At 37.1% G+C, this 11598-nt stretch overlaps 1 protein-coding gene across 1 annotated transcript in view; it reads left to right on the top strand.

The window, feature by feature from the left end:
- The window catches only part of BAZ1A (bromodomain adjacent to zinc finger domain 1A), a 96105-nt gene extending 88902 nt beyond the window's left edge, over window positions 1-7203 (top strand). Inside the window, exons 23-26 of the mRNA XM_007464812.1 lie at window positions 1419-1888; window positions 3548-3690; window positions 5687-5774; window positions 6216-7203. Coding sequence (XP_007464874.1) covers window positions 1419-1888; window positions 3548-3690; window positions 5687-5774; window positions 6216-6412 — 898 coding nt within the window. The 3' untranslated portion in view covers window positions 6413-7203. The remainder of the gene's footprint in view (window positions 1-1418; window positions 1889-3547; window positions 3691-5686; window positions 5775-6215) is intronic.
- Window positions 7204-11598: the final 4395 nt, after the last annotated feature.

The following is an 11598-nucleotide window of genomic DNA, read 5'->3' as shown; positions in this document are numbered from 1 at the left end:
GTGTCCCCTGCATCGGCAGGCGGACTCTCAACCACTGCGCCACCAGGGAAGCCCTCCCCTTGCTTTTTATATATTATAAACATATGAAATTATTCCCAAGGGAGTATAGTCGCTTTGTGAACTTAGCCACATCATAAAATCAAGTGTAAGTTTGGTTAGGATGTTAATTCAGAGCCACATTGAGGTTGATATTACTTAATTTTTTGCTGAAAGCAGCAAATAAGCAGTCCAGAGGATATTCATGAGATAGAGATGAATGCAGCTCCCGATGCCTCTTTTGCTTTTCTCAAGGAGTTATACCCAAATATTGGGGATCTTGGCAGTCTACAGAGAGAAATGCCAGGAAGCACATTGTATTTTTATACTCCTACCACATCAGCACCTAGAAACAACTTCTATACTACTGTATAGCCAAGTATTCTGCAGCTTAGCAAGCTGTGTCACCCAGGCCTAATGAATGGCTTTGGTTATTTCTGCTGTGGCAGCACTGGGGCAGTCTCCCTTTATTTGTCCCTAAGACCTCCCCTTGTTTTTAACATTTGAACTCCATTCTTGTGGAATCAAGAAAATGAATGTGAAGCAAGGGCAACCTAGAACCGACACAGTACAAAAAGGCGAAAGACTGAGGAGGATGAATAGAGAGAGCCACCCCCTCTACTTTAAACAAGTTGTTCAATAGCTCCAACTAGCAGGAGCCATTTCCCTGTAGCTTGTAATGGCAGTATTGTGTTAAGCATAAAGATGATAAAGAACTTGGAGAATTTGGGGAAATATTTTAAGTAAACTGGAAGTTCAGGTATGGGGTGAGATGGATATAAGGAGGCTTAATGGGGTTGTATCATTCTTGTCTACAACTTAAAGGCAATTAAAGGGTTGAATATAGTTTTGTATCTTACAGTAAGAATCAAAAGATGGCAAAGAGATTCCTGGCTTAGTGTCGAGGAACAATAGGTTTAAGGCCTACTTTTGTGGGATCCATTGGCCAAAACTGTAGGTTACCTCAGTATCAATAGTAATGAAAAGTGACAGTCTTCTGTAGCATAAGGAGACAAAAGAATTGCATTTTAAGTTTTTCAACATGATTAAGTCCATTTATTCGGCTCTCCTGAGGATTTTATTATAGTTTATCACAACCTAGGATTTGATTTTCATGATGATGTCCTGGAGTTACCAAGAAATTATTAAACATTAAACATTCTTTGTCTTTGCATTACAAAGAAATATATGAAAGCACATTTTAGATTTCCATGAAGAGTTTGTTGATTCTAACTTTAAAGAACTGAGTACAGGATAAGTCTCAGTAACACAAAAGTTATGTATGTAGAACTCATTGGCTGGATAGTAGAACAAGGGGGATAGAAGTAATCATATGTTCATCATTGCTCTGTACAATAATTGTTTTCTAACACTATTTATAGCCCACCAAAACGAGGAAGACCACAAGTTAGATTACCAATTAAAACAAGAGGGAGACTTAGTTCTTCTTTCTCAAGTCGTGGCCAACGACAAGATCCTGGAAGATATACTTCAAGGAGTCAGCAGAATACACCGAAAACAACTGTTTCTTCTAAAGCTACTGGTAGAAGCCTAAGAAAGATAAAATCTGCTCCTCCTACAGAAACTAAATCTTTAAGAATTGCCAGTCGTTCTACTCGCCAGAGTCATGGCCCACTGCAAGCAGATGTATTCATGGAACTACTTAGTCCTCGTAGAAAACGCAGAGGCAGGAAAAGTGCTAATAATACACCAGAAAATAGTCCCAGCTTCCCTAACTTCAGAGTCATTGCCACAAAGTCAAGTGAGCAGTCAAGATCTCTAAATGTTGCTTCAAAACTTTCTCTCCAAGATAGTGAATCCAAGAGAAGAGGCAGGAAAAGACAATCTACAGGTATGAATAAGTCTAATTTAAGCTATTCTTACCTAAGAAAATTGAGTAATTTGGAAAGATTGAATGTTGAGATACTTTGTATCATTTTTGAAAGGCTGTCCACTATACAGAGTTATTAGGGAGCAACCTGACCTGAAGCATAATGTTCAAGGAAGAGGCAGGTATTTGGAATAAAGGTAAACTACAGTACTAGTGTTTCTACTAGTGTAGTAGGGTAGTTGTAAGAAATTTGCAAACACTGTTCTGTGTTTAATCGAGAGATTTGGCCAATACTTGAACAGCCTCAGTATACCACATTATAATACATTTCATTCTCTTCCACCTTTGCTTCCTTCAAAACACATGTACTCATCATCACCTAGACAAGCTACATTAGGTAATTTGATAAGGTTCCCACCTGACATACTGAATTTCGGGGCAGGGAGAGTTGGGAACAGTAATATTGTTAGGGAGTGATCACCAGCTGTCTTTTTGATTCTGATAATTGTTGTTTTAATATTTATATATGTATTATATAAATTGTTTATATATTACATATATTTATATTATATAAGTTGTTAGTAATATTTATCCATGTAATAATCTCTTTACCCATTTATCTCTAATCCTATCCTCTTTTTTCTTTAATGTCAGTAGTAGTAAAATTTTGATATTTCAAAAATGAAGTTAAACATAAAAAATGCCACTGCTGTTCTTTGAAGAATTTTAGATAGCTTGTATTACATTATTCAAACCCATGACAGGATTAAGGAATTCACTGGTGGAAGAATGGAACATGATGCAGTCGCCAGGTCGTCAGGTTTGGCAGCGGGGTGGGGGTAGTATCAGGTAACTTTGCACCGAGATCTAATTTAGCTTTTCCTAGCCCCTTATGTGTTTTGCTCTTCCCCAATCCTGAACCCCAAGCTATTTGGAAAATAGTACACCTGAAGCATTTTTAAGAAAAAGAAAAAAACTGCTGAAGAAAATGTCGTTGTTCTTAATTGACTTGTGAACTTACTAACCTGGTTCTAAGGACAAATAAAGGGGGAAATGTGTGGATTAACATTTAAGCAGAGAATTTAAACACCTAGATCTATATATGGACTATACTACTATTTTCTACTAATTCATTCAGCTTAGATCTCATTATATACCTTACATTTTATGAGAAAGCATTTTGCTTTAAGAAAATTCTCCATATAAAATTAGATTTATAAGAATAATCTTTTATTTCATCATTGAGAAATATTTTCTATTATGCAAGGTAATTTATAAAGAGGCCAAGTTTCTAAATCTAAAGAGGTTATTTTCCTAAGGTTGTATTTCAGGAAATACCAGAGGATTTCATTTTACTGTAGTTAAAAACATATTTTTAATAAAATGGAGTAATAACCCACAAACTTTGTGTTCTAGAATTTCCTTTTGTATTACACTCTTTTTACAATCTGTTCCCAATGAGTGTTTATTTCAATTGGAAATTTTTAAGATCGAAAGGAAATAACGAATACTTGGTCCAGATTTACCTATCTCTCAGAATGTAAGTCAGTTTAACATCTCAGTGTGTAGAGTGTCGATTTTCTGTTTGAATTTAGTTTGTATTTATGTGTCCTGATTAGCTTATGGTGATCAAATATTTTGTTTTGTCATCACCTAAAGTTAACATAATTATTTATTCAGAATCATCTCCTGTGACACTTAATCGAAGGAGTTCAGGTCGACAGGGAGGAGTTCATGAATTGTCCGCTTTTGAACAACTTGTTGTGGAATTGGTACGGCATGATGACAGCTGGCCTTTTTTGAAACTCGTTTCTAAAATCCAGGTAATACTACTAGACTTTATAAAATGTATTCATGTGTATTATCTGATTTAGTCTGCATGGCAACTTTAAGGTCGTCAAAATACTTGTTTAGTCACTGTCTACTTAAAAAACAAAACAAATCTTGGAACGTTTGTTCCTATATTGAAAAAAAATGGAGCTAGCATAGTCTCCTCAGTCCCTTCTAGTCCTGTGACTGATTCTCTTTTTTTTAATTAATTAATTTATTTATTTATCTTTGGCTGCGTTGGGTCTTCATTGCTGCACGTGGGCTTTCTCTAGTTACGTCGAGAGGGGGCCACTCTTTGTTGTGGTGCACGGGCTTCTCATTGCGGTGACTTATCTCATTGCGGAGCATGGGCTCTAGGCATGCTGGCTTCAGTAGTTGTGGCACGTGGGCTCAGTGGTTGTGGCTTACGGGCCCTAGAGCGCAGGCTCAGTAGTTGTGGCGCACAGGCTTAGTTGCTCCACGGCATGTGGGATCTTCCCAGACCAGGGCTTGAACCCATGTCCCCTGCATTGGCAGGTAGATTCTTAACCACTGCACCACCAGGGAAGCCCCTGCGACTGATTCTTATAAATGAAGACCGTGTGTTGAAATAACCTCACTTTTTATTCTGTGTAATGAATATGAATAGAGTTGATTCAACTGAGTACCATTATTGGCATTTCTATTATGTAAAACAGTGTTTCTTAAACTTTAGTGTACACCACAATCAATGGAGGGCTTGTTAAAACACAGCTGAGTGGGCCCCACCCCAGTCTGTTTCACTAGGTCTGGGATGATGCCCAGCCATTTGCATTACTGACAAGTCCCCAAATGATGCTGGTCCAGGGACAGCATTTTGAGAAACACTGATGTAAAAGATGGGTACTCTTGAATAACAGAGACAGCCTAACCTAACTAAGGGATTTGAGCTGTTACTTGTATATAGGTATGGCAGAATATGATGTGCCATAGCAGAGGTAGGACAGTGTTAGTTATACTAGAAGTTTAATGGTCTTTCAGAAGTAGAGAAGAGAAGGAATTGATTTGAGCATTTCAGGGGGAAGGAATAGCAGGAATTAGAAAGTTTTTTTATGGAAGAACTATTTGATTTGGTCACTGAAGAAAGATGGAATTTCAACAGTGAGAAATGGAATGAGAGCATTTTAGGAAGAGGGAACAACAAGTTAAGACCTAGAAATGAGAATATGGGAATGATGGATGGTTTGAATGGAGCAGAGGGTGTGTTAGAGGGGCTCAGACACAACTAGATTGTAAAGGGCCTCACTTGTCAGTATCAGGTGAAGGTTTCTGAATGAAAAAGTGACATCATCAAAATTCTACTTTGAGAATTCTAGAACCAGAATATGAAAGATTAATTAACATTGAATAGCATCTTATAAAAATTAACTCTCTGGGACTTCCCTGGTGGTCCAGTGGTTAAGAATCCACCTTCCAACACAGGGGACACAGGTTCCATCCCTGGATGGGGAACTAAGATCCCACATGCCACGGGGCAACTAAGCCCACGTGGGGCAACTAGAGGGAAGCCCACGCGCCGCAACTAAGACTCGACGCTGCCAAAAATAAATAAATATTTAACAACAGAAAAAAATTAACTCTCAGTTGGACTGTAACTTATTTTTCCTGAGTAGTTTTGTGCTGAATTAAGTTTTGTTACATGTATTTTATTCTTTATTACAAATGCAGTCATAGTCATTACAGAAATTTCTTTATAAATACATTTATGTATCTATATAGAGAGAGTCAGAGGAAGGAAGAGAACACACAAGCAAACCCATAATCTGTTTTTTCACAATACATTGTTAACATTTTTTATAGTATCAAATAAGCTTTTATAGCATTACAATGACTGAAATGTATTATGTAATTTTAATGGAATAATAGTATTCAGAAGTTAATATTCAGTTGCTTTTAAGGGCAAAACTTGCATGTATTTGACTACTTCAATAAATTTTCTATAGGAGAGATAATACTTGAATTATTTTACAGGTCCCAGACTATTATGACATCATCAAAAAGCCCATTGCCTTAAATATAATTCGTGAAAAAGTGAACAAATGTGAATATAAACTAGCATGTGAGTAATTTGTGTTTTTCTCTGATAATTATTTTCCTTTAAGGAGGTAAAGGCTGTTTTTATTTAAATGATGTATATTAACGTAATTGTGTAGATGGCATCCCAAGAAATCCCTAAAATGCTATAGTATGCATATGTGGAAATGAAAGATGGATGGGGATTGAATGAGCTAAAGATATTTTATAGAATCTCATCTTAATAGATGTTCTTTTTAGGTATATAAAATACCTCTAATTAAATAATTGTATAATTTTAATAAAACCGTTTTATAAAGTATTTATAAACAATTTTAAGCTTCAGTTCTGCCACCTTGTTTCAGAGTCTTCAATTTCTAAAGAAAAATGTGGACTTCTGTTTTCTTAATGACATTTCCAGATATGATACAAAGATTGTATTTATAATTTACTTTCATTCTAATCTCATTTGGTTTTTTCATTCTAGCTGAGTTTATCGATGATATTGAGTTAATGTTTTCGAACTGCTTTGAGTACAACCCTCGTAACACAAGTGAAGCAAAAGCTGGAACTAGGCTGCAAGCATTTTTTCATATTCAGGCTCAAAAACTTGGACTCACCGTCACACCTGGGAATGTGGATCAAGTTAGCACACCACCAGCTGCAAAAAAGTCACGAATCTGATTCTGTTTTTCTAAAGGATATATTTGAAGAAAACAAATTGTTCATGAAAATGGAACATTAAATCATGCTCTAAAGCAGACATATATGTATAAAGCAATAACAACTGATTGACCACATTGAAGTGTGGCCTGCACTATATTCTCAACTTTAATATTAAGCACTCAGGAGAATGTAGGAAAGATTTCCTTTGCTACAGTTTTGTTCAGTATCTAATAAATTTGATAGATGTATTGGCTACAGTACTGGTTTACAGAGTTTTTTGTGCATTTTGAGATCATTCATGTGGCCCAGTATCTCAAAAAATATTTTTTCACCCATGATTTATTTTGTCATTGACTTTTTTTTAGAAGTGTGGTATTAAGGGAGATTTATCTACACAGATAAATCTTCCATGATAGCACAGTTTAGAAAAAAGTGTATACGTTTAAGAATTGTTTAATGAGCAGATTCTTTCAACACTATACATGAATGAATCCAGCTTTATTCCTTGAAGTGCTGTACCAGTGCTGGCTGGAGGTATTGAGTCTGAGTTTATTAACTAGATATTTATTTAGCATTCAAAGTAATTTGTGAATTTGTTTTGTATTTATAAAATTTGTACCTGGAAAAATGTTCTTTAATTTTTTAAACATTTTATTGTGTTTTTGTTTTATTTCTCTAACTTCCTTAATGATCAGTCAATAAAAGGTAACACCCTCCCTTTTCCCTGGCAGTTCTTTCAGTTTTACAGAACTGTATTATAAGTTTCTATGTACAACTTAAGTGTACAAATAAAATGATACTTTTTTAAAAAAATATTTTTCAAATATTCTGAATTTATGGAATTTTTTACAAATCAGAATTGGACTTCTACATGTGATAAACAGACCATAGGAACCAATGTTTTATTGTACCTGAGTCTCTATAGCAGTGATTTGCATCTTTTTCTACCCAAACCCTTGAGGAGTAAGATACCTCCCATCAGTAACAGTAACATTCTATGGCAGGGATTCTCATTAAAAAGAGAAAAGAAAGTTTGGAATACGCCCACAACCCTGAAAATTTTTTAAAAATAAAATAAATGCTATTTCCTAGGTATGGAAAACATAGGGGCCTCAGTTTTGGAGGAGTAGCTGTTCCTTTTTAGGATGCAGAAGGAAGTCACGTATCCTCTGTAGGGCTTTTGGGGAGTCAGGAGACAGAACCATGCCTCTATTTTCTCATCTGAAATCCTGAGGATTTCAACGAGGTTCATTTGGGGACTTCCCTGGTGGTGCAGTGATTAAGGATCCACCTGCCAATGCAGAGGATGCGGGTTCGAGCCCTGGTCCGGGAAGATCCCACATGCCACGGAGCAGCTAAGCCCGTGTGCCACAACTACTGAGCCTGTGCTCTAGAGCCCGCGAGCCACAACTACTGAAGCCCATGTGCCTAGATCCCGTGCTGCACAACCAGAGAAGCCACCACAATGAGAAGCCCATGCACTGCAACAAAGAGTAGCCCCCACTCACTGCAACTAGAGAAAGCCTGTGTGCAGCAACGAAGACCCAACGCAGCCAAAAATAAATAATTAATTAACTAGGTTCATTTGTTTGGGAAGTTATCCCTCTTTGCTTTCATTGCTTTTTCATATACTCTGAGATGATCAGTTCCCTGGCTTCTTTACATGAATATGTTCATATCTGTAACCGTTGGTAAATTTGTAATAATTTCATATGCCAATAACCAAATTTCTTAGAAAGTTTTACTTAATAGCATTTAAGGGAATTCCCTAGTGGTCCAGTGGTTAGGACTCTGTGCTTCCACTGCAGGGGCCTGTACAGGTTCGATACCTGGTCAGCAAACTAGGATCCCATAAGCCATAAGCCACAAGCCATGTGGCCAAAAAGAAAAAAAAAGGCATTTAAATATTCAAAAGAGAATTCTAAAATATAATTACCTTTTAATAGTAAATTATCTGATTCCTTAATATTCTTCACTCTTTAATAACAAGTAACTTTTATATTTGTTTTTCTTCTAAGACAAACATAAAAAGGGGTCATTTCTGATTAACTGATAGTTGAATTATTCAGTCTGAAAGTCAGTCTTAAAACATGCAGTTTATCTTATATGTTGCCTTTCTCAGACTCAGTTAAAATAGAACATTGCGTTTTGGGGGAGAAGCGGGGCACACAGCTTGCAGAATCTCAGTTCCCAGACCAGGGATTGAGCCCCGGCCATGGCAGTGAGAGCCCAGAATCCTAACCACTAGGCCACCAGGGAACTCCCAGGACACTGCCTTTTAACCTCCCAGCCAGATTGTCTTATATACAAAAAGCAGCATTTATTCCCATACATATCTGCAGTAATTGAAATTTTACAGAGCAACAAGGTTAACACACAAGGACGTATGGTAATGGCTGAGAATGTCACATTGCCATGATCAAGAAAGCAGTCAGCATTATTTGACTTCTGTTTTGCTTTTACAAAAACAGAGCGGACTGCAGAATGGAACAAGTAGACCAAAAACATGATTGAGAAAACTTAAGACAGTGAAGGAGACATTTCAGTCAGTTGGGTATCTCTTACTGAGTTCAGATGAATTATATTTCTAACAGCACTTGATTTGTAATTGCAAGAGAGTGCCAGAAGGGAAAGGAATTAACACATCCTGCTACATACCAAGCCCATTATTATAAAAGTTTTTATCCTTTGTACCTAATAACTATGGGAAATGCTTTTTATGTTAAATAAGGCAAGGACTTCCCTGGTGGCGCAGTGGTTAAGAATCCGCCTGCCAATGCAGGGGACACTGGTTCAAGCCCTGGTCTGGGAAGATCCCACATGCCGTGGAGCAACTAAGCCTGTGTGCCACAAGTACTGAGGCTATGCTCTAGAGCCTGTGAGCCACAACTACTGAGCCCTCATGCTACAACTACTGAAGCCCGTGTGCCTAGAGCCCATGCTCTGCAATGATAGAGGCCACCGCAATGAGAAGCACACCAACCGCAACAAAGGGTAGCCCCCGCTCGCCGCAACTAGAGAAAAGCCCATGCTCAGCAACGAAGACCCAACACAGCCAAAAACAAATAAAGAAATTTATTTTAAAAATAATAATAATAAATAAGGCAATTGGTTTTGTTATTATTGTTGTTATTGTCTCCATTTTTCAAATGAGGTTTAGACTCAGATGGATTTTGTTTTTCCAAGTACTTGCCTGAGATCACAGTAAATGATACCAGGCTGTCAATGTTCCATCTTTCTGGTACACTAGGGTGCCTCCAAGAAGATGAGAAATATGCAGATTTATCTTTGTGAACACTGTAAAAGGGTGGACAAAAGGGAAAATAGAGAATGTATATGTACATTTATTCATGTCAGATAATAATCTACATTGCATTTTTTGGAGCAATATTCATTGTAAACACATGATTCTTTTCCTTTTGTATTTGTAGTTCTCAGGATCTCTGTCCTAATGTTCTTTATTCATGTACTGAAGGGTGCATTTGTATTGTAAAAGCTGCAGTCTTCCGAACTTTGGATTTAGTTACCATGTATATTTGGCTACAGGGTCCTTATTAATATTTAAACATGTGCAGAAACGTGTGAGAAGCAGAAATTTAATACCTATGCCAAGCTTTGAAGGTAGCAGTTCTTGCAATATCATCCCGTCTCTTATTTGTTTGCTATTTTTTTCCAGTGTTAGAATATTTTAAAATTTTAGACCTTTTCTTGAGAGAAAAGGAGGTATGGTAAGTTACACACGTGGGTAAGTTGTTTGATTTCAGAAAAATGGGCAGAATGCTTAGGTTAATTTCACTAACAAGAGGAAGATTGTACTTAAGCTACAAATTCCACATTAGCCTTTATACTACTCACTGTTGAAGAGAACTTGTAGTATTAAGTAAAGATATCAAAGCAAACCTCTAGAAAAAATATGCAGGAACATCAGTGTATAAGTAATTTAATGGTATATAAATGACTGAGCAACCCTTTATAATCTTTCCATTCATTCTTTTTCTCAGTTAAAGTTTTATCTTGGGAACCAGTAACTCTTCCTATTAAAGAAATTTGGGGAAATACATTCAGAGTATTGATGGACAAATCTCTGTGTAAAATTTAAGGTTGTGATTTAAGCCTTTGATTTGGTCAGTATTAGAGTTGTATTATTTTTTCCCCCAGTAAAATGAAAAATTTACTTCTAGATATAAAATTAATGGTCATTGTCCAAAAAATAGAAAACAATAAATACATAAGAAATAAATTTGATGTAGAATTTTTCAGATTATTTTCTTCAGCAAAAATGGGGTCGTGGTATACAAATCATATTTTAAGCAGTTTTTTTCACTTAGTGGAATACATTGTGATACTATATTCATCTGTGTGCTGTCTAGTATTCCACTGTGTCTAGGACTCACCTCATTTGGAACCGTTCTCTCAGATACCCCAGTCCTGCATTTACTTAAACAGCTAGTCATTTTCATGTATATAACTGCTTCTGTAATCAGATCATTAAAAATGATCTAATGATCAGAAGAGTGAAAACCTAAAAATTGGATAATGGGGTGGTGTAGCATTTCTACAGCTAATAGACATTTAATCTTAAATATTTTCCTGCCTTGGCTTCTTGTGGTATTTCTTCTTTTGCCTGATCCCATGCACTTTTCACTGTTCAGTCCCCACAGTCCTCTAGGACAGGGCTTAGCAAACTTTCTACAAGAGAGGAAATATTGAAGGCTTTGACAGCCATCTACCTGTGACATAACTATTCAACTCTGCCATTGTAGCACAAAAGTAGCCAGAGATATACAAAAATTAATGTGTGGCTGTATTACAGTAAAACTTTATTTGCAAAAACAAGTGGTGGGGGCTTCCCTGGTGGCGCAGTGGTTGGGAGTCCGCCTGCCGATGCAGGGGACACGGGTTCGTACCCCGGTCCGGGAGGATCCCACATGCCGCGGAGCGGCTGGGCCCGTGAGCCATGGCCGCTGGGAGAGGCCACAGCAGCGAAAGGCCGGCGTACCGCAAAAAAAAAAAAAAAGTGGTGGGCCAGATTTGGCCTGCAGGCCGTAGTTTGCTGATCCCTGATCTGGAATGAATAATAATACATAGAGATAATTTAAATAAAGGTGTCTGACAAATAGGAAGAACTCCTAATTGCTTTCACTGGTCCTTGCTCTGGCCACTCCTTAAAAGTCGAGACTGACCTGTACTCTCATCCTTGGCTG

This window comes from Lipotes vexillifer, unplaced genomic scaffold, assembly GCF_000442215.2.
Source record: "Lipotes vexillifer unplaced genomic scaffold, Lipotes_vexillifer_v1.1 scaffold324, whole genome shotgun sequence".
Taxonomy (NCBI): Eukaryota; Metazoa; Chordata; class Mammalia; order Artiodactyla; family Lipotidae; genus Lipotes; species Lipotes vexillifer.
This window is presented reverse-complemented; position numbering and strand designations above follow the sequence as displayed.